The sequence below is a fragment of the Alligator sinensis genome, unplaced genomic scaffold (genome assembly GCF_000455745.1).
Source record: "Alligator sinensis unplaced genomic scaffold, ASM45574v1 scaffold1580_1, whole genome shotgun sequence".
NCBI lineage: Eukaryota > Metazoa > Chordata > Crocodylia > Alligatoridae > Alligator > Alligator sinensis.
The window spans coordinates 25,048-52,962 of record NW_005843156.1 but is presented as its reverse complement, the minus strand read 5'-3'; the positions used below and the strand labels follow the sequence as shown (position 1 = coordinate 52,962).

The 27,915-nt window shown below is 44.8% G+C and overlaps 1 protein-coding gene across 1 annotated transcript in view; it reads left to right on the top strand.

Moving 5' to 3' along the window:
- IGFN1 (immunoglobulin-like and fibronectin type III domain containing 1) overlaps positions 1-27,915 on the top strand; it is a 59,301-nt gene that overhangs the window by 22,106 nt on the left and 9,280 nt on the right. Inside the window, exons 8-18 of the mRNA XM_025194074.1 lie at positions 309-486; positions 3,104-3,217; positions 4,682-4,853; positions 5,917-6,189; positions 7,886-8,035; positions 17,824-18,120; positions 18,594-18,893; positions 20,287-20,460; positions 23,233-23,361; positions 23,906-24,208; positions 26,320-26,408. Of these exons, the coding sequence (XP_025049859.1) occupies positions 309-486; positions 3,104-3,217; positions 4,682-4,853; positions 5,917-6,189; positions 7,886-8,035; positions 17,824-18,120; positions 18,594-18,893; positions 20,287-20,460; positions 23,233-23,361; positions 23,906-24,208; positions 26,320-26,408 (2,179 nt within the window). The remainder of the gene's footprint in view (positions 1-308; positions 487-3,103; positions 3,218-4,681; positions 4,854-5,916; positions 6,190-7,885; positions 8,036-17,823; positions 18,121-18,593; positions 18,894-20,286; positions 20,461-23,232; positions 23,362-23,905; positions 24,209-26,319; positions 26,409-27,915) is intronic.

Genomic DNA, 27,915 nt, shown 5'->3' with positions numbered 1-27,915 from the left:
GATGCCCGGGGCCACTGATACACGTGACGTTGAAGGCTGCTGGAGCGTGTCAATTTTCGTGTTCCAGCGGGCTTGATTAATCAAGTCTGCTCTGACGTGCTGGATTTCCAGCGAGTCAGAGCAGGCTCCCCGCACGTCTATAGGAACCCAGTGTGTCCCAAAAAAGTCACAGTCAGCTTCATCCGAATTTAGTATGGCCTGCAGAAAGGATAGGGCAAGAAAAGTGACAGAAGGGTAAATGAAGGGAAACAAGAACTTCCTGCTCACTATCTAAACTCCTATTGTCTCCTCTTCTGACTGTTTTTTAGAGTCCCACACGCTCCTCGGAAGAAGGACATTGACATGGAGCAGGTCTGGCAATTGTTGCTGCATGCAGATAAGAAGGATTATGAGAAAATTTGTTTAAGGTATGGAATTGTTGACTTCCGTGGAATGCTAAGGAAACTTCAGCAGATGAAGAAGGACAAAGAGGACAAACAAGCCAAGGTAAGGCCAAGCTTGAGAAACCATTACTGTTCAGTGAGACTTAGAATGCTAAATACAAATGAATCTTTTAGGCAACTAAACAGGACGTAGGCAGAATTTAAGCACCTAAAGTACAAAAAATGATCCATATTGATCCCAGTCCAGGAACTGGAGAACTGCCCATTTGCCTGAAAAAATCCCCAAGTGTATCGACTTGGGTGGCATGCTCAGAAGCAATCAAGAACGGTCACCAAGGCATCTCACTTGTGCTTAATCTCTGTTGCTTCCATATTGGCATGGGAGATGCAAGAACCTTGTCTAAGTCTCTGCCTCCTTTGGCAGGGATTCTGTTCCTTCCTGGTTGTCTAAGTGGCCATTTTGCTTTGGTTTTCTACATGGTATTTTTGGCACTTATGTTCAGGTAGGAATGCTACTGCTGGACACAGAAGCCTGTACGTGTAGATGACTATGTGCACATGTATCTAGGCATGCTTACCAACAGTAAGGTTATGGTGGTGGAAATTCCCATGTTTTAATCCCAATAACTGAGTAGATAAGACATTTGCCTGGGAAGCTGGAGACTTGTGCTTTCGACCTCAGTCACCCAACAGGGCGTCTGAATGTTGGTCTCTGAGGGTGCCTGTAGACATGCTGGGAGGTTGTTCTGACATACTGTAATTACAGTGAGCTAGAGCTAATTAGCACGCTCCAGCCAGCCTCCAAGTGTCAGTGTCCCCTTGCTTCAAAATGGTGGTGGGGGTGCTTTAACTAAAGCTCATTTGACAAGTTTTAGTTAAAGTGCCCCCAACGCTATTTTGAAGCATGGGGACACTGATACATGAGACACTGCGGCACTTTAATTAGCGTAGTTCTTGGAGCTGCTCTAATTAAAGCACTCCCCCACCCCCGGGGCACGTGTGAAAATACCTGACTTTCCAGCACAGCGCTTTAACCACCACTACATGGTCAGGAGTTATCCAAACCCATCTCACCTTTTTTTGAAATTGCCATCCTGGTCAGCCAGGAAAGGGAGGTATGTGGGAAATACTGGGTCCAGAGGGAAGAGAGCAAGCCAGAGCGTATGTGGCTCAGTGCTGCGACTGCCCAGTTGGAAGGGTGGAGGCCCTGGTTCTAGCCTGGAGACTTGCTCCTCGTGAGGCAGATACTCCCCTCTACACTGCTGTCCTCTAGTAAATGCAAGGGACAGAGGCTCAGCTACAAAAGGCTTTGGATAGGATCTGGTCTGATCTGTGATGTGGGAGTTAGGACACTTTGCTAGGAAGTGCGAGGGACCCAATTCAACCCCCTCTGGCTGGGGGTGGTCTGGAGATTTCCAGATTCTGAACCAATGTCCTAACCATTTGGGGTTAAAACATGGGAGGGTGGTGGTCCTCCACCTCCTGAGTCTGACATCTGCCTGTCAGGTATTTCAGACTGACTAGGTTTTCAGGTCTTAGACACCACTATGAATTTAAAAGAAGCACATGCATGTAACTGGGTATGTATACAGCCAGTGCCCAGTTCATAGCCTACCATGCATGCTCAGTTTATGCAGTCATCTACATGTGCAGGCTTATGTGTCTAGGACTACAATTCTTACCTGCACACAAGTGCCAAAACTGCCATATGGATGACTAAAAACGTCTGCTTAGACAACCTGAAAGGAATAGAAGTCCACCCATGGTGACACACTAATAGCATGCATGTAGTTGCACAGCTACTAGAGAAGGAGGAATCCACTTCTTGTCCACTAACCTACTGGTTAGAGCACTTGCCCAGGATGTGAGAGACCTGGCTTCTAGGCCTTTCCTAACCTGAAGGGGTTCAAACATATATCTTCCACCTCATAGGAGAGTGCCCTAACTACTAGGCCAGGTGAAGTCATCCTCTTTTCTGTTCAAGCTAGGCAACTGTAGTGCCAAGAGTGCAAAATTTAAAGGGCCAAAAGGAGAACAAGCGAGTGCATCTTTTGTGACCAGCAATGAGGACACGCTTCTGGGAGGGTTTTTAGTACTTGCTGGGAACTTGGATGCCTAATCTGTCAATTTGGATTGTTCTCCTAGGGCAAGATGCTGAGCATTTAGGTACTGCGGTACCTAAGGGGAGGCATCTTCGAGATCAGTTTGGATCTGGCCCTAGGTCACTTTTGAAAATGGGATCTAAGGTCCTTGGTATTTCTGAACACTTTACCCTGGGATCAAAAAAACAGAGAAGGCTCAACTCCAGTCTAATATGGCTGTAATTCTTGTTGTTTACACTTACTTCTTTTGAATATATTGGTAGAACTGGGCCTAAGGATCCCATTTTTTAAACCTTGGAGCTGTATTCTGTATTTGGATGGTTACAATGAGTACTTGATCACTGAAGTGCTGATTTCAACATTCAAATATAGAATTTAGGTTTTCTAACATGGACAGATATGTTAGAAAATTGGACCAGTAATGACTGTTTAGTGTATGAAAGACCCAGAGGGATGGCAAATACAATCCACTTTTCTACCAGAGCAGAACAACTGAGAATTAGTGCTGTTCCTTTTTTCTACACTGATGAAATAGTGAACAAATCTACACCAGGTTGATGGGAGCTCTATCAAAGCCAGCCCCATCACGTACCATGTGCTTGTATCTGTTCTTCGCAGTATATCAACAGTATCAGAAACCTGAGACACATCAAGGTCAACAAGGAGGGAAATGCTATGTTTGATCTAGAGATGGACCTGAAAGATCCCCAAAGCAGAATTTACTTATACAAGGTAAGGTAGAGATGGACAGGCTTGATCAAGCCAAGGAGAGAATATAAGGATCACTTAGATATGTGATATTTTTGTTTTACTAGGCAGCGATCAAGAGGAGACAAGTATTGCCTTAGAAAGTGCCCTTCTGTTAGCCCTGCTGCTGCATTAAGGAGCAAAACTGATATGGGACTTTCATCCAACCCTCTTTGGGGGTTCAAATAAAGTGGAAATGTTTAGGTTCTTTAGCATTTTGCTTGAAAATGTCTTGTTTCTTCAGGCAAGAAGCAAGCCATGATTGCTGTTTGGAGACTCAAATAAAAAAGTCAGACTAGTCTGATTTATTTCAATGGTTATTATATCCCTGTCTAGCTTATCTTCCTTTGAAAACATTTCTCAAAATGTGCCTAATTACAGAGCTTCACAAGCCATGGTCCATAGATTACTGGTGAGCCACAGAGAATATGCTGGTCATCTGTGGAGATCTGAGCAGTCACATAGTGCTGAAGGCTTCCTCGCTGCTGCTGCTACACACTGCATTGAGGAACACGTAACACCATAGTCAATATTTTCCTAATATGTCTTTCATACCTAAGCAGTTTCTCTAGCTGCTTTATTGATATAGTGCAAATCCACTACCAGTATGACACTGTAACAAAAGTGCTAATATGATCCTTGGATATATAAACCAGGAAATAGTGAGTAGGAGTACAGAAGTATGTGTATCTCTATCTATAGCACATTTTTTTTAACAGTAAGGGTGACTGAACTTTGGAACAAATGCACAAGAGAAAGGTGAAATTCCATCTCTTGAAGTCTTGAGATCAAGGCTGGGTACCTTCCTGGAATATATACTTAAATAAAAGAAAAGATGTTTGGCTCAAGACTAGAGTGCTTGGGGAAAATGTTCTTGTCACCTAAATTCTCATTATGTAGAAGCTCAGAGTAGATTGTCTGATGGTTTCTTCTAGCCTTAACATTTATGAATCTGTGAATCAAGTTGGTGGGGACAATGATTTGTGTAGCCCCAAACTGGAGGAAGCACACTGTATATGACACACATAGAAGGATGGTCAGCCTACAAGCAATTCCATGCTTGAACAGGTGGTCCATACTATGAGAAGATCTGTGCAATGGGAGCAGTTTGCATATTAAAAGTTACAAAGAAACTAATTAATCAAGCCTCAAAGTCCTCTGGGAGTTGGGCAGATACAATTATTTTTTTCATTCAAGAGGGAGAGTCTTTATAAGACTCATTGTGAAATCAGTTGTGCCCACTGTCTGTAGCCATGCCTGCTGTAACATCAGAGTTCTGCCAAGCATGTATTTGACCTAACATGTTTGAAGTGACTTGGACATCTGGAGTTTTCATATGTTAGAGACTGAGCTGTGCACATTAGCATGTTGTATTTAAGAATTCAGAGTGGGCGCAGGCTGATGATTGCATTGCTCTAGCCCAGCAGATTGAATCTTTTCTTCCCGTAGGATGGTGAGATGATCAATTATGGATTCAATGATGACAACATGAAACACTGCCTGAAACAGGTAGGGAAAACTTACAGTTTCATCATCAATGACCTGAAGCCAGAAGATGCGGGTTTGTACCAGCTGAAAGTAGAAGATGTAGATGTCTTCTCAACTGAGCTGGAAGTTGACAGTAAGGACCTGAGCTTTCTGAATATGCACTTTGTATGGCTGTGATAAGAACACACTTTAGGTGGGAAATCTAATATGAGATCAAATCCAAAATTCATTGGGAAAGCCCAATGGCTACTGAAGTTTTTGCTTTTGTCTGCTGAAACAAGAGCTTTTATGTTCTGACAATACATTAGGGCAAGATGAGAAAGGGTAGGAAAACTGCATGAATGGAGGGGGCACTGGACTGCATCTCAGGAGAGGTAGGTTCAAGTCTCAGCTCAATGCAGGCTCCAGTAGGATCTTATACATGTCACTTAACCTATATTGTGTCTTAGTTCCCAGCTGTAAAAACTGGCAAATAATCCCTCAGTTCAAAGGGGTGCTGTGAGGCTCCAGTCCATTAATGATTGCACTGTGTTCAGTTGGCACAGTAATAAGTAACTAGCTGGATTATAAATGCAAAAGTGTATTTTTGAATTACACAGAAATAGGCATGGATATGCCTCTTGAGATGTCCTTTCTACTTCAGCCAAAGCTCATTGATTTCAAACCTTTCTTTCTTCCATTTGGTCTTTCTTTTGTTCTGTCTGTCTATAAATAATAAGTACATTTAATTCTGGTGAAACAAGCAGCAATCCTCTCTTCCCTGCTCCTTCCTTAGCATTGGGGCCCTCGATCCACACTTGAAGAGACCATTTCTTATGCTCTCAGTTCAGTCTTTATAAGGAAACAAATGTAGTCTGAATTTGGCCTTTGGGGACAGGAGTGGCCTCCCTTTCTGTTTCTTGTGGGGAATATCAGACCACAGAGGCCTTATGGAGGGACTGGCAACTTGCAGCTGCCCCACGATGGTAATTTTCCATATTGGCCTCCAATAGGAGGGAAACACCACCATAGTGCTTCTGGATATGTTTAGTGGCACCCCTGCAGATAAAAAATAAATGCAAATGGCTTGTTGGGGGACATGTAGCCTTTTTATTGCACAGTCTCACAGAGGAGGCTTTCTGCACTCCAACAAAGCTTTTCTTCCTAGAAGACATGAGATGCCCATCTGCCTAATAGCTCTTGCTTTGCCATTACAGCAATTCCTGTCACATTTGAGCACCCGCTCAGTGAGGTGTGTTGCTCTGAGCAAGAAAATGCTGTCTTTGAGTGCAGCCTATGCAGCCCCTGTTACGATGCCATGTGGTTACACGCAAACAATCCCATTGAGAATAATGACAAGTATGAAATCTCTGTCTCCTCTGATGGCCTGAACCACAAGCTGATGATAAAAAATGTGCAGCCTGCTGACAAAGGCACTTATACTCTTGATACTGGCATCTGCTCCTCTAGTGCCTGCCTTTTGGTGGAACGTAAGTGCAAATCTATTCTTCCCTTCATTTCAGTTTCAGTATGGAAAGAGCTTTGAAGTGCAGCTGCTTGGAGTGTTTCAGTGGCAGAAAGATGCACAGTCCCCTGTTGCGTCCCACTTCCCCCATCTCAGCTGGAGCATTTCAAAATCTCTGCAGGTGCAAGAGTGGGAAGATGTGGAGCTGACTGTCAGTGAACACTCCCCTGGGTGCTCCAATTCCCTTCTCCCAGAGGCCCAGCTTGGTGGAAGAGGTGCAGAAGTGCATGGGGCCTCGTGGTTTTGAAAGGGGATGCAAAGGGTGAGCATACATGAGAGCAGTCACTGGCAGTATGCTCTGATGTCCCCTTCCCTCTTCCCTCCATGATGGGGATTTTTAGCTTCTGCATGTACATTCGATTCTGTAACTCGTGGAGAAGGTCAGGTACAGGATAGAAAGTGCCCATGGATCTCTGGTACCACTTCAAGCTTTCATGACAGGTTGGCTGATGACAAGTCCATCCTCAGCTGGTGGGCACAGATACCCACTTAAAACCAGGCCGTTTCAAGGATTTAAGACTATCTTAGTATACCCATATCAGCAAGCCTAACCATTTTTTTAGGCCTCCCTCAAAGCAGCTTATTCCACTGATACTAGACAAAGCTATCCAGCCAGAGGCCTATGGTTAGTTTATAGGGAAGGCTTCTTGTTAAATTGAACACAGCCTGAACCAGCTTTTCACTCCAGCTCCATCACACTTCTTGGCAGGAAACAGAGCCCTTAGTTTAGTATGTCCCTAGGATAACCGTCAGAGCTGCTAACAGGCTTAGAGGGCCACTGGTCTCCAATGGCTGCTGGTGACTGCTGGAAACTGGTGCTTCTCGGTTGTCCAACACTGCTCTCTCTGAGTTTGCTTTAGCTCACAGCCCTTGGCAGCTACCTGCATGCAGATGACTCTCAGCAACTTTCTTCCTGTGCTTTTTATTTCCCAAGAAGTCTCTCTCCTTAGTGGCTGTCCAGATTAGCCTGGATGAGATTCCAATATCATTCCCCAAATGAAATATGTGATGCTCAGCAAAAGGGTCTGGGAAGGGGACCAGGCATAGAAAGTTGAGAAGAACATTGAATATTGAGTGCCATAACAGATTTTAAAGGGGTTCTTTCCCTTCTCGTCAACAGCCAGCCCTTTTCTGCTAACAACCCCCACCCCATTCCATAGACCAGCACCTGCAGTGCTAGTTGGGTTAAGTCTGTTGATTCTCAGGATAAACACCTCCATACCCTAAAATAAAATATTAGTTGAAGACCTCCTTGAGGTTCTTGAACTTGTTGACCTCTAGGGTTCATTGCAAAGGTCCTCTTTTTCCAGATGATTGAGAGAACTGTTGTTGTGAAGATATGGACTTGAACAAGAAGAGAAAATTGTAATAGAAAGTCCTAAACTGCTGCACTTAGGCTTTTTTAAAAATGATGTCTAAATAAATTATTAAATCTGAAAGTGGGAATGGCCAAAAAATTATACAAACTTCTGAAATCCCAAAAAAGGAAGATTTCCTTTCATGGTATCATCCTTGAATATATTTCCCATTCCAAAGTAGTATGTGCACATATTTTTTGGTTACCAATGTATTACATTAGCTCTTTATTCATTCTTTGCTTCTTCTTTTTTCCCTGTAAATGATTTATTTTACAATCAACAAACAATACAACTACAATACAGCTGCCAGAGGAAAGAGAAGACAGGCTGAAGGAGATGAAACGGATAAAAAGGGATGGCAGATGGATATGTTATCTGATAAAGAAAGCGTTAAGAAACTTCGACAAGGAGAAGGTCCTGGGGACAAAGATCACTTTAGAGACACGGCCATAGGCAAAGATGGACTATATGGAAGTGGCCTAGATGATAACAAAGGACTGTACAGCTCCTCAATGGGCGCTGATGGAAGACGTGGATATTTGGGACAAGATGGGCTGTCTGCTGGCAGCAGAGGTGGAAAGATGGGGACAGGGCAGATTTTTACAGCAGGGATAGATGGAAACTTAATGGAAAATGCAAATGAATTTGGCAGATTTCCTGGTGATGAAGGAGGATGTATGAGACAGATTTATGGCCAGGAGTCAAAGTTAGGCGACTCTGATAGTAGTGGTGGATTAGCTGGAGAAGGGGTTAGGGCTTCTCTTTATGGGAAGGAGTCTATGCTAGGTGGAGCAGGAATAGGAGGGGCAGATTTGTTGGGTTCTTTACATGACAGGGATTCTATGGTCGGCCGAGTGGCTGGTGGTGGTGGCGGCAGGTTAGTGGGGACAGGGGAGCTGAGTTCTCTGGATGATGGAGAGTCCATGCTAGAAGGTGTTAGCGCTGCGTTAGGAGGCTCAGGAGGGTTCAGTTCTCTCCATGGCAAAGATGCTATGTTAGGAGGTGTTGGTTCTGGTGGCCATGCTGGATTTGGAGGAGCAGAGGCCCTAGGATCCCTCTTTGGTAAGGATGCTGCCTTAAGTGGAACTAGTGGTGGTGCTGGCTTAGGTGGTTCAGGGGTCACAGGTTCTTCCTATGACAGAGGTCATATGCTAGGGGCTAGTGGGACTGGTGAGGGAGTAGGAGGTGCTGGCAGCATGGGTGCTTTCTCCAGCAAAGATGCCATGTTGGGTGGAGCCAGTGTTGGTGGTGGGCCAGCAGGTGCAGGGAGAATGGGGTCTCTCTATGGTCAGGATTATATCGGACCTGGTGCAGGGGCTGGATCAGCAGGTGCTGTAGGAATGGGTACTGCTCATGGCAAGGATGCTGTGCTAGGTGGAGCTCATGCTGGTGTTACTGGTACTGGTGTATGTGGTTCAGAGTGGTCTTCTGGTATGGAAGATAGTGCCATTGTGGGTAGTGTGGGTACTGGTGGTGCAGGGAGTACTGGTGCATTTTCTGGCAAAGACTCTATGCTAAGCGGAGCCACAGCAGACGGCATTGGGGCTCTGTCTGGTAGGGCTGGTGGTGGTCGATTCAGCATTGGTGCCAGTGCAGGTTGTGAGCATGCAGTGGGTTCTCCGTATAATAAGGACAGTGCAAAAGAAAGAGCTGTTACTGGTGGCTCTGGTCAAGGTGATATAGGAGGAATGGGGTCTCTCTCTGGTGAAGGTGGTATTTGGAGTCAAGCTGGTGCTGGTTTAGGGGGTATGGGGTCTCTCTATGGTAAGGATGGTGTGCTGGGTGATGGTGGTGATGGTGCTGCCTATGTAAGTGGTGCAGGGGGATTAGGGGCCTTGCAAGGTAAGGGTGGTAAGGTAGCTGGAGCCATGGCTGGTACTGGTGGAGCCAGTCCTGTTGGTGGCAAAACAGGTGTGGGGTTGCTCCAAAGTGGCGGGGGCATAGTAGGTGGATCCAGGACTGGGGCTGGTGCAGGTGGAATGGGTTCTCTCTATGGCAAGGATGGTTTGCAGGGTGAAATTGGTTTTGATGCTGCTGGTGCTGCTCGAGGAGATTCAGGCAGCCTGGGATCTCTCTATGGTAAAGATGGAATGGAATATAGTGCTGGGGCAGGTGCTGGTGCATGGGATGCAAGGGGATTGGGCACTCTTCATGGTAAGGATGATGTGTTAGGTGTTATGGGTGCTGGCAGTGCTAGTGGAGGTGGCTCAGGGGGGATAGGGTCTCTCTACAGCAGGGACAGTAAGTTAAGTAAAGCTGGTGCCGCTGGGGTTGAGCTAAGAGATATGGGAGGTGGAGGGCATCTTTATGATGAAGATGGTTTGCCAGGGAGAACCTGGACTGGTGCTGGTGCAGCTGGTGCTGGTTTTGGTGGTGTGGGAGGCCTGGGGTCTCTTCATGGCCAGGATGCTCTGCTAGGTACAACCAGTGCTGGTGTTGATGGAGCTGGGGTAGGGGGCACGGGATCTCTCTATAATAAGGATGGTATGCCGAGTGGAGCTGGTGCTGGTGTAGGTGGTGCAGGAGGCATGGGATTTCTCCATGGTAAGGATGATGTGCTGGGTGTATCCGGTGCTGGTGGTGCAGGTGCAGGTGCAGGGGGGGTGGGGTCTCTCTATGGTAAGGATGGTGTGCTGGGTGATGGTGGTGATGGTGCTGCCTATGTAAGTGGTGCAGGGGGATTAGGGGCCTTGCAAGGTAAGGGTGGTAAGGTAGCTGGAGCCATGGCTGGTACTGGTGGAGCCAGTCCTGTTGGTGGCAAAACAGGTGTGGGGTTGCTCCAAAGTGGCGGGGGCATAGTAGGTGGATCCAGGACTGGGGCTGGTGCAGGTGGAATGGGTTCTCTCTATGGCAAGGATGGTTTGCAGGGTGAAATTGGTTTTGATGCTGCTGGTGCTGCTCGAGGAGATTCAGGCAGCCTGGGATCTCTCTATGGTAAAGATGGAATGGAATATAGTGCTGGGGCAGGTGCTGGTGCATGGGATGCAAGGGGATTGGGCACTCTTCATGGTAAGGATGATGTGTTAGGTGTTATGGGTGCTGGCAGTGCTAGTGGAGGTGGCTCAGGGGGGATAGGGTCTCTCTACAGCAGGGACAGTAAGTTAAGTAAAGCTGGTGCCGCTGGGGTTGAGCTAAGAGATATGGGAGGTGGAGGGCATCTTTATGATGAAGATGGTTTGCCAGGGAGAACCTGGACTGGTGCTGGTGCAGCTGGTGCTGGTTTTGGTGGTGTGGGAGGCCTGGGGTCTCTTCATGGCCAGGATGCTCTGCTAGGTACAACCAGTGCTGGTGTTGATGGAGCTGGGGTAGGGGGCACGGGATCTCTCTATAATAAGGATGGTATGCCGAGTGGAGCTGGTGCTGGTGTAGGTGGTGCAGGAGGCATGGGATTTCTCCATGGTAAGGAGTAGCGGGTGCTGGTGGTGGGGGTGCAGGGGGGGTGGGGTCTCTCTATGGTAAGGATGGTGTGCTGGGTGTATCCGGTGCTGGTGGTGCAGGTGCAGGGGGAGTGGGGTCTCTCTATGGTAAGGATGGTGTGCTGGGGGCCACTGCAACTGGCGTAGGTGTTGCAGGAGGCATGGGGTCCCTCTATGCCCAGGATGGCATGTCAGGCGGAACAGGAGCTCATACTGGTGGTGCTGGGAAAATAGGGTCTCATATTGGCATGGCCTCTGTGCTAAGTGGAACTGGTGAGAATGCTGGTGGTGGTGGTGTTGGTGGTCCAGAGGGGACAGGGTCTCTCTATGGCCAGGATGGCATGCTAGTTGGACCTGGTGTTGGTATGGGGGCTTCAAGGGGACTGGGCACTCTTGATGGCAGGGGTGCTGTGCCAGGTGGAGTTGGTGCTGGTGTGGGTGGAGTAAGAACTGCAGCAGGTAAGGGTCCTTTGGCTGACAAGGATGCTGTGTTAACTGCATCTGGGACTGGTGCAGGATTAGGAGGTGAGGAAGCACTGGGTTTGCTCCGTCACAAGGATGCCATATTGAAAGGGGCTGGGGGTGCAGCTGGGGTTGGTCTGAGCGATGTGCAGGGAATGGAGTCTCTCTCTGATAGGGATGCTATGCTACGTAGAGCTGGTGGTAGTGCTGGTGATGGGTTAGGAGGTGCAGGCGATCTGGGTGCTGTCCCTGGACAGGGTGCTAGAGTGGGTGCAGGTGGTGCTGATGGTAGACCAGGAGGTGCTGGAGGGTTGGGTTCTGTCTATGGCAGTGATGACATGTTAGGTGGCACCAGCGCTCTTACACAAGAGGGGTTAAGTGGAGGTTGGGGCATGGGAACTCTTGATAGCAGAAGTTCTGTGTTAGGTGGTGCTGGTGCTGGTGTTGGTGTTGGTGTTGGCGCTGGCGCTGGCTCTGGCACTGGCATGGGTGGTGCCAGTGCGTTGGATTCCTTGCATGGCAGAGGTTCTGGGCTTGGTGGAGTAGGACCTGGGAGTGAATTCAGAGGAGCTGGAGGCACGGACTCATTTGATGGCAGAGATACATTCTTAGGGGTAGCTGGTGCCAAAGGTGGAATTAGTGGTCTAGGGGGCTCAGGTTCTTCTTACGAGAGGGATTCTGCTTTTAGTGGGACACATGTTGATGCAGGGGGTAAATTATTTAATAAAGTGACTGATGAGAGGAAGTCAGGATTTCCTGATGAAGGCTGGCAGGGTTATGAGCCAATGTCAGGCCTTCATAGTGGAGCCTTTTCTGGAGACCGAAGAAGACGGATGTATGGCCTTGATGCCAGTGGACTGAGTGCAGATGAAAACTTGGGGAGTAGAGACAGGAAAGGAAGAGAAGGACGTTTTCCCCAAGATGATGTGAGAGGTATTTAATTTTTTATTGATAGATTATGGGTTGCTTTTGCTCTGTTTTATATTCCTACTATTTATGCTTCCAGTACTTTGGGGAGAATGGGTAGACTTGTGGTTCAGATCCAGGAGTGAGTGTTTGTATGCCCTATGTGCTATTCCTGGCTGCCACAGATTTCCTCTGTGATCTTAAGCAAGTCACTTGGGGACAAACATTTAAAAAGTGGGAATGATGTTGAATGTCATTTAGAAGGGGTGAGAACTTACTAATTAAAAACTCCATTTCTAGCTGAACTTGACGAGGCTAGAAGAGGAGACTTTTGAAAATTTTGGTGCTAACATTTTTGTGTTTCATTTTCTACATCTTGAAACAGGCATAATTTGATTAACTCCCAGGAAGTTGGGAAGGATGTCTATAAGGGCCCTGGCATTTAAAGGTATGATGGGTTCTGATCCCTGATCCTACAGTCATACCTTATGCCATGCCACACATGCATGGGAGGAAGCGTGATTTTGTGATAGGGGATCAGATCCAAATTGGGCCCTTTCTACTTGCCAGTACTGGGGGAATTCAAGATTGTGATCTTGTGCTTCCCTGGCACCAGCAAGTAGAAAGCTGTGTGTCTGCAGGTCTGGGGCCACACTGGGGTCTTGAGCCATCAACTGACTGTTGGCTCCAGCCCTGGGACCACACTGGGGTCTTGAGCCATCCCCAGTGCAATCTGGGGCTAAGGCTGACAATTAGATCCATGTGGTCACTTTAAGGTGCCAAACAAATCAGCCATAACAATGTTCTACATTTATAACATGTTAATTGTGGAATAAATGTAACATGTAGATGGGGCCTTAGAATGCACTGAGATCCTGCCTAGACAATAGACCTATATTAATGACAGCTGTTGTATTTATTTTGTAGCCATTTATCTGGGACCCCTTTCTAACCCCAGCTCTAACAGACTCAAATTGGCCATGTTTAGGAAATATATTAGTTCCCATGTATTTTCATGCATCGTGTCCATATTTCTTTGACAACTCTCAGTAATTTAAATTGGATCTTTTTTCCTTTATTTTTTTCTATAATTACTTAATGCAAACATCTCAATTTTCAGCAGCCCTAAGAACCATTCCATGCAATTTTTTTTTGTTACATTTTATTAAAGTATAATCTTCAGAGGTCTTATTTATATGAGTGGCCCTTATCTAACTAGTGTCACCGAAGTCAAGGCAGCTACTCATGCAAATAAAGGCTAGTTAAGTTAGTAAGTGTGAGATTTAAAATGCTAGATATCTCTGTTTGGAGATTATTCTTTTTATAGAAAGGAAGGATTAGGGTAGGTTTACACACTGACTATAGTACACTTGAAAACAAAGCAGCTGTTAATGTACTTAGTCATCCATTCTATTGACTAGATTATTCCAGATCCTCAGTTGATATCTATCAGCTTGATTCTATTTAAGTCAATAATGATTTAGACTGGCTGAGGATCTCACTCAGTATTTTGGGATTATTACACAGTCAACATTATGATACATTTTTGTTTAGACAGGTGCCTCTTCGCTGCACCTGCCTGTATATTTTGTGTTGAGATGTTTCTCCACCAGTTTGTTCTCTTGTGCAACAAAAGGTCTGCACATTTCTAGTGTGGGGTTTTTTTTTAACTTTCTTTCCTGTATGTTTAGAACCACGTTGCCATTTCAACAAACAATTATCAGATGTGCACGCCTTGAAAAGGAAGCCAGCTGAGCTGTGTTGCAGTCTCAATAATGAGCAGATGGAAGGGTCTTGGTTTAAAGATGGATTCAAGGTATGTGTTCAGTAGCTCATCATTTCCTCAAGGATCGAGGATTTGTTTAATTTGACAGCTACAATTGTCATGAAATATTATAGCACAATCTTTTCTCATTCTACCCTGCCTCTCTGCAGTGGGGTCTCCTGAAATGATCCTTCATTTTCCACAATAAGAAGAGGCACTAAACTAGCCTGCCTGGCCATTGAGCACAGCCTCTGCAATTGTACAAGAAGCTCTTTGCATCAAGCTTCCTAGTAGGAATTGGATAGGATTCCTCTGTGCTCTCAAAGCAGGACCATTTTCACTCTCACTGGCACCAAGAGGTTGCTATGAGTTTTCCTTTTCTTTTTCCTTACCTTGAGGGTTGAAAATCCTTTGAATCAATGCTCAGCACATGCTAAGACCACGCAAGTCTGAAGCAATGTCTGAATATAATGCAGGAGAATAATTCAGATTGCAAGGAGATGGAGGCTAAGACTGCAGGAGTTCAGAAGAAAAGTGATCCATTTACCGACAAGGTTTTTAGCTGTAGCTTTGGCCAGGAAAAAGAGGTCTCAGAGATATTATTACTGGTTTAGAGCCTGATCCAAATTCCATCAAGGTCAACAGAAAAACTCTCCTTGACTTGAATGGACTTTGCGTCAGTCTATTAGTGGTCATATACCAGTTCTTCAGAGCATATATGTAGTACCACCAGTTAATAATCAATAAATAATAAGCAATACTGACCAAGATATAGGCTGTTTCTGGAGTGTAATGACCAGTTGAAGTGGAATTGAGAGTACAAGGCACAGATGAGAAACTCTAGACAGTCACTGATCTCTTTGAAATGCCCGGTTTTTTGCTGCTAGTTGCCATTATAAGTAAAACAGGCACAAACGTAGGGCCAGATCGTATTCCACCTACTGTACATCTGAATGGACTTATGCATCTAAGTGTGTTTTTTTTTCCCACATTGCTCAAGTCCCTGAACATCCGTAATTGCACTTTTGCAACACACTACCATCTGACCCTTAAGACTGAGGCACAGAACTGCAGTGTGGAAGAGTAGGAACCCATCTACTTTTTATTTTAACAGTTTTTCAGGGTTTTGAGCAAGGTGGAATAGGATCACATGTAGGAAGCTAATAGGTAGAATAGAGTCTAGTCTGTGATGATCAGTTCAATTTGGCACATAAACTATTTTACTACATACTAAATCCAGTCAACAAAGCAAACATCTTGCACGCTTTGTTAATCTTTTTGGCCAGTGCTTGATCTTTCAACAGTTTGAAATGTTGAGATTCAAGTGCGTATTGGTGCTAGATTTGATGTGCTACTTAGCTAACTGGAGAAATGATTGCTGGCAGACTAGGGCTACCATAATGTTTGCTCTGATGGTGAAGAAAGAGTTAGAAGGGTTTTTTTGAGCACCAGATGAGAACTGGCCCAAAATTTCCCACTTGCATTTTTTTGATGAGTAATGACACTTCAAATGAATAGAGAGGTAGTTAGTTGTGTTAGTCTGAAGTCAGCCAGAAGGCAGGGTAGACATGCACCTTTCTAGACAAACTAAATAAGATTGTATATAAGAACACCGTCTTTTGTGAACCAAAGTTCACTTCATCAGATGCCGTGAAAGTGAAAGGACGTGCAGAAAGCAGAGTGTAAGGAGAGAGCAATCAGAATGCAAAAGACAAAAGAGGGGGCACTGCTAGGAGAGAGAAACAAACAAGCAGTAAACCCATAGGAACAAGGGGGGTTACAAATGCTAATCCAGGTAATGAGATAAGAATCCATGGTCATGGTTTAAATTATACCAAACAGTCTAGTTTGTGAATTATTTTTTGTTCTGCAGTTTCTTGTTCAAACCAGGTTTTAATTTTTGTTTTCCTGGAAACCAGCAATGCTGAGCCCAGGAAGGTTGAAGTGTCCTGCCACAGACTTTAATGTCTTTCTGTGGCTGATGTCAGATTGGTATTTGTTCATTCTTACGTGTACAAATCGCCCTGTTCGTCTGATGTAGACAGCAGAGGGACATTGTAAGGAGATGGAGTTGCTGGTGAATGAACCTTGGATATGGTACTGCTTGTTATTAGGTCCAGTGATGATGTGGTCTGGATTGATTTGGGGGCACGTTTCGACAGAATAGACATTTTTTACAACAAAATTCCATTTTTATCAAAAAATTGGATTTTCAGGTTTTTGATTAAACACTTTGCATTTGTGGATCTTTTTCATGGGGAAAAAAATCATTTCCTAACTAGTTCTTGTGTTTAGTCTTCATGGATTTATCAGTGCTGTGTAGCTATAACAGTAAAGAAGGTCCCATCTGGCATTTTTCCTGTCAAAGTGTTTGATAGTTCCTTCAAGGAAATAACATATTTTTGTCCTTTACATTGTAGCTAACAGGCATGGATGGAGTCTCTTTCGAAAAGGAAGGCCCAAACCACAGACTAATCATAGACGAAGTGGATGATATTCATGCTGGAACATATAGGTTTGAAGCTGAAGGCATCAAAACCGAAGCTAAAATTTTTGTTGAAGGCAAGTTTGTCAAACTGCTTTATTGCCCAGAAAAAATACAGTACAGCCTCATCGTATTGAAACCCAATGGGACCGGGACAAATGTTCATTAAAAGAGGGTTTTTGACATAATAAGCTTAGACAATTTTTTGCATCATCATAATGGGATTTTTAAAAGTGGAGGTTTGTTAGATACAGGAGTTGTTATGAGGCTGTACTGTAATGTTAAACGTGGATTATGTTTACTCCATTCTTAACGAAGTGCAATGCCAGTATGTGCTTAAAATAAGAACATAGGACTGGAAGGCACCACATGGGATACTGAGTTTGCTTCTGTACTTGCAAGTAATGGTGTCTTGAATGAAAACTAAAATATGCATTTAAGCTGGGGGTTGAAGGGAAGGCAGGAAGATGGTTCTTCTTGACCCTTACAGGTGATGAGCAGAAACCCTGAAGCATGAAAAGCAATACATTGGATGGTCTTGTGGTTAAAGAACTGACTCATCACATGGGTTTGTTTCTTAATTTGTGGAGGGGATAGTGCATTTCCTAAATTTCAGTCTAAATGTTAACTGTGCAGCCCCTCCTGTTGCGTGAGAAAAAGCAGTGGATGATGGTAGGTATATGTTGCAAAGTGCACAATTTTATAACCAAGGGAGCTTGGCAGAACTGGAAAAAAAACTTTGCACTTAAGTCAATGTGTCTGTAATATATACCTCTCTGAATGAGCTGTGTTGTTAGCTCAAAGATTTTGATCAGCTGGAAATGCTTAAATTTAATCTAAAACTAGTGTTAGTTTTTTCTCATGGGTGTTTAATTCTACTGCATATGAAGTTATGCAGTCAGCATAAGCATCATTTAAGCACTATTTTGAGGACTGTACTGTTCTCTGGAAATTACCCCTGGCACACACGTGCATGTATACCATCTGGTAAATATGCAACTGAACACAAAGGTTCAAATCCTGAGAGTTTCTGAGCACCACCTGTACCATCATGATCTCCTGTGAATTGTATTGCTCTCAGACCCCCAAATGCCCTGTCAGATAATATTTAAATTAATCAGCAGCAATTAGTACAGAGCATTCCAACTCTATTGGTTAGATTTCCTCTTTGAACTGCATTTATTAATGATTTTTTTTCTCTGTTTAGATCCCCCAAATGTTGACAAGGATCTTCAGGAAAAACTGATGAAGGATCCTCTAGTGATCAAGGCAGGGCAGAACGCTGTGGTCAAGATCCCTTTTGAAGGCCGGAAACCAGTCAAAGCAACATGGTTAAAGGATGGGTGTGAGCTCCTGGATGATACCAGGATCCATACTGACAAAGCGGATAACTTCACTCGGCTTTCTATTTCTAGCACTAACAGGAAGGACTGTGGGGATTACAAAGTGAAGCTCAGCAATGGGAGTGGAGCCTTGGAGGTCAACCTAAAGCTGGTAGTAACAGGTGAGAGGCTCATGATATTCATCTACCACTTTTGTTACAAGGTTTAGAGAGAAGACCTTGTAAATCACTGTTGGGATCTCTTGAAAGAATCACCAGAAAGAGCCTAATTGGTAGCAATTGCATACTCAGAAGGAGAGGAATAGGGCCCCTCTTCCACTGATGCTTGTACAGAAAGATGCTTTCAAGAGTATCTGAAAGCTGGCTGGGTTTGTTCTTCTCTTAATAAAGAGAAAGACAGTGAGGTGCAACATTCCCAGTTCTGAGTAGGGCTGAAGGCCTTCAGCTCTCACTAACTTTAACAGGACTTGATATCACTTGGCAGCTCCAGGGCTTGCTTGGTGCCTTGCTGGCTCAAACGATCATTGGATTGATATGGCTGCAGATTTACCAGCTCTGACTTTGCTCCTTCATTAGTTTACCTTTAGCATAATTCCTTAGCCAATTTGCATTTTCAGTTTGATTTCTCCTTTCAGACAGGCCACAATCACCGATGGGCCCTATAGAAGTGGTAGATAGTTCCATAACTGGCATCACCATCCAGTGGAAGCCCCCAAAAGATGATGGGGGCAAACCAGTGCTCAGCTATGCCATTGAGAGGCAGCAAGTGGGCAGACAAACCTGGCTGGCAGTGGGAGAAGCAGATGGGAGCAGCACAACTTTTACTACCAACAAAGTGGAACATGACAAAAGCTACTGCTTTCGGGTGCGAGCGATAAATGCTGAGGGGACCAGCGAGCCATTAGAGTCAGGCGAGGTGATGGCTGCAACCAAAGGTAAGAGAAAGCACTCTATGTAAATGCATACTATAGCCAAGGGAGACTTTTGCTATGAAAGCCAAAAAGAAAAAGGTGAAACTCATCATATTCTGGGTGTTGCTACCAATCTTAGCTCAGGTTGAAAAGAAAGGTTTGCAAGATTGGCTGCATTACTGAGATTATGATTTCATATGAAAACTGCAGGTTTCTTGTAAATCCGGATGATTCTGAATAAGATCTGTTTTGAGCTTTGGGAAGCATTCCAACCTGAATCTCAAAGCAGGGTCCACTGTGGGATTCACATGTGGACCAAAGCCAAAAACATTCCTGCAGCTTACTGCAAAGAGAACCCAGTAGGTCTTTATCTTATTTATGCTTTTGGCCAGTCTTTCCCAAACCTTGTGAGTTTATGCCTCTCCATGTGCAAGTCAGGCCTCTCGTGCCCCCCTCCCAACCGCCTTACTTTAGCCACTGATTTCCTCGCCACAGTTCTCTCACACCTCCTTACTCCATCCACAACTTTCCTTGCCACTGATTCCCCTTGCTGTGGCAATCAATAGCAATCCCTGGTGAAGGGAATCAGCAGCTGGAAAAGCATCAGCAGCAGTAGTAGTGGTGGCAGCAGCAGCTGAAGAACAGGGGGTGCAATAGCTGCTGAAGTAGGGGGGATGCCACCAGTTGCTACCATAAGTCACACCCTCCCCCCACCCTCCGGGGAGTATGTCGCACAGTTTGAGAAATGCTGTCTTAGGCAAATGAGTCTCCCAAGGGGACATTCAATGGCTTCATCTTTATTCAAAACAATTATAAGATCACAGCTCAGTCAGTTCTGCTGTAGGAGCTCCCTCTAAACCAAATATTTAAGGTATCTTGTGGATAAAACATGAAGATAGAATGAGATCTTCTCTCTGATTCTTTTTCCCCTTTTTTCTTCACATCCGTCCCTGCAATCTTCTTTCCCTCCTGCAATCTTCTTTCCCTCTTTCAAATCTCATTTTGTGCTAAGATATATTTTAAAACAATTTTTGCATTAATTGCTGATAGTTTTACTCTCCCTCCAGCACTGTTTCTTATATTCAGGGAAAGAAGTGGGATTCTATCAGTTTTCCTCGATTTCCCTCAGGAAAAATTTGTCTTTCCTTCTCTGTAAGAGCATCTCCCAGCATTAGCAGTAGGGGGTTGCTCATGAAGCAGCCAACTTCAGGACCCTGGATGAGTTTCTTCTTCTGTGCTCCCAGCTCCTGGCTGTTCTGGGGAATAAGAGACTGAGTCTTAGATATTACTCATGCCTTCCAAAATTACCCCATCAGATATATTTAGCAAATCATGAACAAAGCAAACTCTCAGAACTTTATTGTCTTGTGAATGAGCAGAAATGTCTGTTAATAATTAAGCACTGATCTTTCTTTAGTTTTCCCTGGCCCCCCTGCTCCTCCTAAGATTGTAGAGGCCAGCAAAGAGGCCATCAAACTGTCTTGGGCAGTGCCTGACAAAACAGGGAATTCCCGAATCCTGGGATACATCGTTGAGAAACGTAAGAAAGGCAGTAGCACCTGGGCACCTGTCACTGATCAGCCAATCACAGGTAAGCACCTCAGAGCTTGAAACCAGCTCCAGAAAGGCAAAAAGACTAGATGGGTCAATGGATAATGCCATTCTGACCTATTATTTGCTGTGGACTGGTGGCCAACAAATGTTACTATCAAGACATGTTCAGTGACCTCTGTGTAGGGGCATGAATCAGTGAACTCTCTCTGGTTGCTAGAGGCCAGATCCTATTCCAACTATTAAACACTTAAGTGGACTTTGGTGCCTAAGCGTGATCCCTTTCTACCCTGCATGAATCCCTGAACAACCTTTAATGCAAAAGATGGATGGTTCCTCTTCCTGCTCACTGCTTTCTGTGACTGAGTCTGAAATGTGGGATGGTGGTGTATTACAAAAGTAAGCACTTGTTAACACTTTTTAAGGGACTTGAGTAGGGTGGAACAGGATAATTAGACTCCTAATAGTGGGAATAGGATGTGGTCTTAGGGTGATTCTTTCCTGGTCATGTAAGTGTCCAAATTTGCTCACCTATGTGCCCCACTTACACAGACATTGAAATTCTGTTCCTGGACATGTAACCCTGTGCACAGGGATGACTGGATACAAATGGGACATGAACTGGAAACAGTGCAAGAGCCCTCCCATCTTTCCCCACAAAAAACTCAGTAGCTAGGGCACTAACCTGGGTCCTAGTGACCTGGAAAGGGCTTGAACCTTGCTCTCTCTCACTCCTTTGCACAGCGCTCTAAGGAATACACTAAAGGTTAGTCATTTTCTAGTTTCTTCTCTGGTGCCTTTTTTGAAGTTGGCTCCCTGGGACCCCCTGAGAGGGGGGGAATGTGGGGCCAGAAAGAAAGGAGTAAGCCAGAAGCTGTGTGGCTCAGCGAGGTGACTATTGGCTTGGCAGGGAGGGGGACTTTAGTTCTAGCCTGGCATTTTCTCCCTGGTGGAACAATCTTCCACCCACACTACCCTCCATTGACTTTTTTACTCAATGACAATGTTAATAGCTGAACTTCAAAAGAATTTGCTCTTACCCAGGACTGCAGTGGCCACACCCTTCTCGCCACAATCCTGGATCTGCCCATGGGCATCCATACAGGCCCCAGTTAGTACTGCGCGTGCCCAGTTCATGCGACTATGTTCAGGCATAGCTATCCACATGCACAGATCTGTGTCCAAGATCAGAATTCCAACCTGAGCAAAAGAGGCATTTTTGGTACTAAGACAACCAAAAATGCCGTATAGACCAAAACTGGACACCAGGAAGGAAGTAGTAGTACCAAACGTGCCCTCATACCTGGTTTTGTTGGGCCATTTGGGTTTCTCTTCAGAGTCAAGAGAATGAACAAGTCATGGAGCTGGAATTCTCTTCTAGCTCCAGGAAGAGGTGTGGGAGGGTGTTGGGGATCCTTCCAAGTTTGTGAATAAATATATTGTTGGTGAAAAAAGGGGGATCTTTCATGGCTGTTGTCTAGCCTGCAGCTTTTCTATGGGTAAGTTGAGGACTTCAGCCTCCTGGAGAAGCAATCAGGCACCTTTCACTTCTGATGTGGAAGTTCTGGCGTTGCTAATCATGCTGGGAATGGGGAAGGTGGGAATTTAGGGTGCAGACAGAAATGTAGCTTCCCACTGTACCTGAGAGCACTTTTCAGAAAGCGTTTTAAATTACAATGATCTCCTCCCCACCAGCCAAACAGAAGTTCGTTGTTGGTTGGTTCCAGGGGAGAGGGAAACCTAGCTGCTAGCTACCAGCAATGGCTGCTCCTTTCTCCCAGCCTATCCCTGTTTTCAGAATGGGAGGGGGGAAAGGGAGCAGAGGGACCTCATTCTAGGGGTTCCCCAGTCAGCTCTGGAGGGTGGGGTGGGTGAAATGGAGCACTCTTACCGCAGGCAGGGGCTCCAATACCACCCCGCCCTCCAGCATGGGCTGAAAACCCCCCAGACTGAACTCCCTCTGCTCCCTTTCCTCCCTCCCATTCTGAAAACATCTTGGAAGCTAGCAGGCAGGCAGACAAGTTACAGAAGATGCCATGTTTTGAAACGTCTTCATCTGACCCTGGCTCCAGGTTTTCATCTGATTGGCCATTTTTTAAGTGGCTTGCAGCCATGCACTCATGTTTGGTCATGACTATAGATTGCTTTCTGTGGTCAGATTGGGCAAAAGTTGTCACTTCTGTCTGTGCCTTTATTGAAGCCAGGAAGGCAGGTAGGCAGAACTGATGTCTCTAAGGGCTCCAAGATGTGTTTGCCCATTGTCAGTTATCTCTCAGATGCAGGCAAGGTCTTCTTATCTCCTGTATAAGAATTTAGGGTTATCACTAGAGAGTTTTTACTCTTTCCTGGACTTCCTCATTAGCGCTCAAATGGCTTTTGAGCTGAAAAGAAGGTGAACATATAATAAGAAAGACCTGAAAATATGTGTGCACTGGTGGAAGAAGGGGTTTAGGTTGTAGCTGTGTTGGTCTAAGGACATAGGCAGACAAGGTTCCTTGGATGAATCTGATATCTTTTATTAGACCAACCCAAATAGTTGGAGAATATTTATTAAGCAAGCGTTCGGGTTGAAAAACCCTTCGTCAGGCTAAGGAAGTTTCAGCAGTTGGTGTGTGCTCTTCCTGGTGGAAGAAGGATGGGATGAAAAGAGAGAGCACTTAGAAGAAGACATATGTTCCTTTAGGCAGAAGGATAGCCCAGGATGTAGAGTGAACAAGTGAACCTTGTACAGGAACATTGTCCAAGTGCATCCTTCTGTGGGTCCTGCAGACCTGAGCCAGAATTTTAAGGATCTGATCTTTTCCTTCCACAGAGAGGAAGTGGAAAGTTACTGACCTGAAGGAAGGACTGCAGTATGAATTCCGCGTGGCTGCCGTCAATGCTGCTGGTACAGGCGAGGCCAGTGCACCATCAGAATCTGTCTTTGCTCAAGATCCCATGGGTAAGTTGCCCATTTGTCCATTCAGCAGTGGGAGGCAGACAGTGGGGTAGCAGGCTGAGATGTTAAGTCTGGGGAATTGTATCAATCTGTGTGGCAGTGTTTATCAGGTGTTTTACAGTGTATGCTTGGTGAACTTAAATACTTGAAGAATATTCAAAGATCAAGAATTCACTGTTTGTCTTAGAGAGGGATGGGGAAGGACTTTCTTGGTGTTGGGTAGGCAGATATGGGGCAAAATCCCCAGCGTGCTGCAGGAAAAGGAGGGTCAGATTCCCCTATTCTACGTGGAACTGGGAGTGGGATTCCTGTGTGCTGCAAAGGGGAAGAAGACAATATTTCTAGGATGTTGTATGCTAGGCAGGAGCAGGTTTCCCAGTAAATTGCAGAGGAATGAGGATGGAATTTCAGTATGCTGCATGGAGCATGGTAGGATAGCTAGCTAGTGTGCTGCAAGAATGCTGAAATGGATGATTCTGTGTACTGAATGAAGACTGGAGGCAGGTATCCTAGGCCATCATGGTCTAAATAAACTTTCCCTTTCTAGATCCTCCAGGTCACGTGAGGGACCTTAAGGTGACCAATACTGATTACACCAGCATTGCATTGGCATGGACAAAACCCAAACCAGAGGATGGGGGTGAAGCTAAGGGGTATATGGTAGAGATGCGATCTTCTAACAACCTCAAGTGGACCCAGTGTAACACTCAGCCCCTAAGGATGACAATGTATACAGTGAAAGGCCTGGAACCCAAAGAAATGTACTTCTTACGGGTGAGGGCTGTCAATGATGGGGGCGCTGGTGAAGCTGTAGCATTGGACACTGATATTCAAGCCATGCCCCCTATTGGTAAGATAAACCACGCTTCCACTGCAGTGTATGTGATAAACCCACAGGTGCAGATCACACAGTTAAAATCATGGGTTCTCTATCCACAGGTGGGTTGACTATTGGAGACTTGTATTGACAGAAGCCATTCAGGATGGCGATATATTCTTTCCTGGTTATCTAGGTGGCCTTTTTTTTCACTTACTCAACTGGATGCATTGTCTTTAGGTGCTCAGCACTGTGTGCATAGACACCTAAGTAGCCATGTAGACTAGCAACAAAATATGAGTGAGACAGTCTTTTCGTTTCCTCCACTCACCTGGGAAGCTGGAGATCCTAGGTTCTAGTCCTACTTCATCCAGAGGTGATTTAGACCTAAATCTCTCTGACTTCCCAGCACAGTCTTCTAATTGCTACAGCATAGGTCAGTCATTAACTGCCCTTCTCCTGATCCTCCTTTTGAAGATAGCACCATAAGTGGGTGCAAGAGGGAAGATATGTGGGGCCAGGAGGAAGAAGACAAACCAGAGGGCATGTGGCTGAATGAGGTGGCTGCTGGCTTTGCAGGAAAAAGCCCCCAGGGTTTAGCTTGGAGTCTTGTCTCTGGTGGGACAGAAGCTTCCCTCTGTACTTCACATACTCAATCTGCACAACTATATGGTTGTGCATAGTTGTCTGGGTATGCAGTACTATGTGACAAGGAATAGAACTCTTCTGGACACAAATGCCAATAACGGCCTGTAGACAACCAAAAAATGTCACTTAGGTGACCGGGAAAGAATGGAATGTCACTCTCAGTCTGTGTCACTGAGACACAGAAGCCTGGTTTAGATGCTATCCTAGACTGTAAGGAGTTGACACAGATCATTTTGCTCCTATCCAGCACGCTGGCAATTCATTTATAGGCTTACTTAAGTAGGAATTTTACAGTGGGCTTATTTTAGAGGCCTGTTATGATTCAAGGCCACTGAATATGGTTGGCATTGGATTTATGATCCAGATACCTTATTCCAGGTGGACCCAAACCCTCAGACTGACCACAACCTTTCCCTTTGATAATAGGCAAATTGTATTGATGCACAGTGATAGCAGAGAAGAATAATGCTGGCAAGGCAAACAAATTCTATATTTACCAGTCCTAGGGTTGTCACAGAGGGAAGGTAAATACATCTGGCCAATATACGAGCTTTACCCTGAGGTTCTTTCTTGAATGTCAGATGTCAGCAGCCTGGTGGTCAAGGGCTGAGGTCCACCCCACTGGGTGGGTGGGACAGGCTGATGGTGTGCCCCCTGTCTGTGGTGGTCTCGGGTTCCCCCTTCAGGGTCCCTTTGCTGCTCTGAAATCCCTCCTTTTGCATTCTTTTCTCCCTTCTGATGACTCTTCATCTCCAGGTACAGTTGATTAGTTTCCCTGTGGTTGTCATGCTGTCCATGGTCTGTCCTATCAACATACTTCTTTGTTTTACAAGCCTATTACATACACACATTTTAATTTGGTTGTTTACCAGTCTCCTAATTTGGTCTGTCCACCAAAACCAGAAATCCCAAGGGATCTGCAGTTGGGCACTGTGACCTAATGCCACCTTATTTCATGTTATGGAACAGTGTGGTACATGTCTTCAATTTCCCAACCTGTGTGTCTGCTGGCTTTAGACACAGTGGGCCTTGAAGGAAACTTTGGTTCAAACAGGTTTTTAGAAATCAATTAACCTTTGCCATTCCCCTGGACCATTGTTTTAATACAATATTTACTTTATCTAGAAGCCAGTTTCCAAAAGCAAACCTTTAAATATCATTTTTAGCCATCAAATGTTATCCTCTTTTAGATATCTATATATATACTGCACCCTTAACTGCCCTTTTATGATACTCTGTTGAAATGTGGGTTTGTGAATACATTTTTACAATAGTTTCTGTCATTTGGTGATCAGTGATAAATAAATACAGAAATATGATTGCTAAGACATTGCAAAAGCTCCATTAACACAATATAGCTGCATATTTGTCAGCCCGGCAGCTGGCCAAAAGTAAGAAGCAACTTTAGAATACTGGACATGATATTTTTTGTGTGTTCAAATCAGTCCATTGCCTTGTATTGCTTTTAATTGTGTTCAATCATTTTTATCTTCCAGTTACTCCCAAATTCCTAATAGATGACACTGTGAAAAGCTTTATGATTGTAAAAGCTGGAAATTTCATCCGAGTGCACATTCCCTTTGAAGTAGGTCTTCAAGTACATTTTTAAGAGGTCTTCCCTCTATTTTTGTGGTGTAACATATACCTATATAGATACGATTCTATTTATTCCCAGTTCTGCTGTGAATTTTTTCATGCCTTGAGCCAAGTAATCTAAAACTATTTTGTAAAACCTGTTTTGTGGTCTATCTACATCTGTAAAACGAGGAGGGAAACATTGGTGTCTGGTCACACGGAGGCTATGACGTTAAATTCACTTTTATAAAGTACACCTCTCTGAGGTCCTTGTATACCATCTTGCACTACGGTCTCAGATTTTCCTGTATGAACCAGACCTTTTTTTCATTCTTCCCCCCACCCCCACTCCCCCACTTGCTTCCCTTGAGAGGACTGAAGGTAGGGATTTGAAAATATCCTGCTGAGTGGGTTCACCCAGCTTACATAAGAAGAGTCATGGCATTTAGCTGCATTTCACGTGAGGGCTACAGATTTGATTTGGGGCAAGATACAAAATGGTCCCTTAAGTACCTCGAACTTAGACTTCAGAACACTTCAAAATTCAGTGTCTGATCCCAGGAGGGTGATTCAGTAATAAAATAAATTAAAATAAAATAAAATAAAGGGTTAGGCAGCTAGTCCACCCCTCTCCCCTCCCCTGCCCCGCAGCTGCAGAGTCAACTGCAGAGAGGTTACTGTCACTAAAGGCTGATTTACAGAAATCTATTTACAGATCAGGGAGATGCCTAGAGGTAGCCAATAGGAAATGCTGAAATTCTGCTCCTCTCTGCAGTCCGACTCCTGGCTGCCTTTTAGGTATCTCCATCTACTCAGAATCCAGAGCGCCTTGTCCTCATCCAAGGGTAGGTGCCTGATTGACTAAGATCCTGGTGATGATGGTGCTGCCACTCACCTTTCACGTGACAGCATAATGCAGTGGTTCTCAACCTTTTTAGACTAAAATTACCCTTCATTAGACTCGAGGCACCTCTTGGAACATGCCAACTCTTAGCTTTCACTAGTTTCTTGACTACAGAAAATAACAGAAAAATTCTTCTGTTGCAAAGAATTCAGAAAGACCAAAACAAGTGACAATGGTTTTAGGGTTGCTGGTTGTATCCATGTTGGTCTAAGGACATAGGCAGACAAGGTTCTTTGGGTAAATGTGGTATTTTTTATTAGATCAACTAAATAGTTGGAAAAAATTGTTCTTTGCAAACTTTTGGGTGCAAACACCTTTCTTCAGGCACAGGGGGAGTTTGTTGTTGCTTTCTGTGTTGGGTGGAATAGAAGCCAGTATGGATTCCTATTTGAAATCTCTGGATTTCTCTTGTGAATCATGTGTAGGAGTTTACACAGCTAATACGGTGGCATCTTTAAAGGGCACCCTGGCATAGCATTTAGAGCACTTGCTTAGGAGAGTGAATTACTAGGCCCTCTCTAGTATAAGGCGATTCAAACCCATAACTCTGATCCCCAGGAGATGGCCCTAATGAGAAAGCTATATAATAGTAGAGGGGCATGTTACACTATTC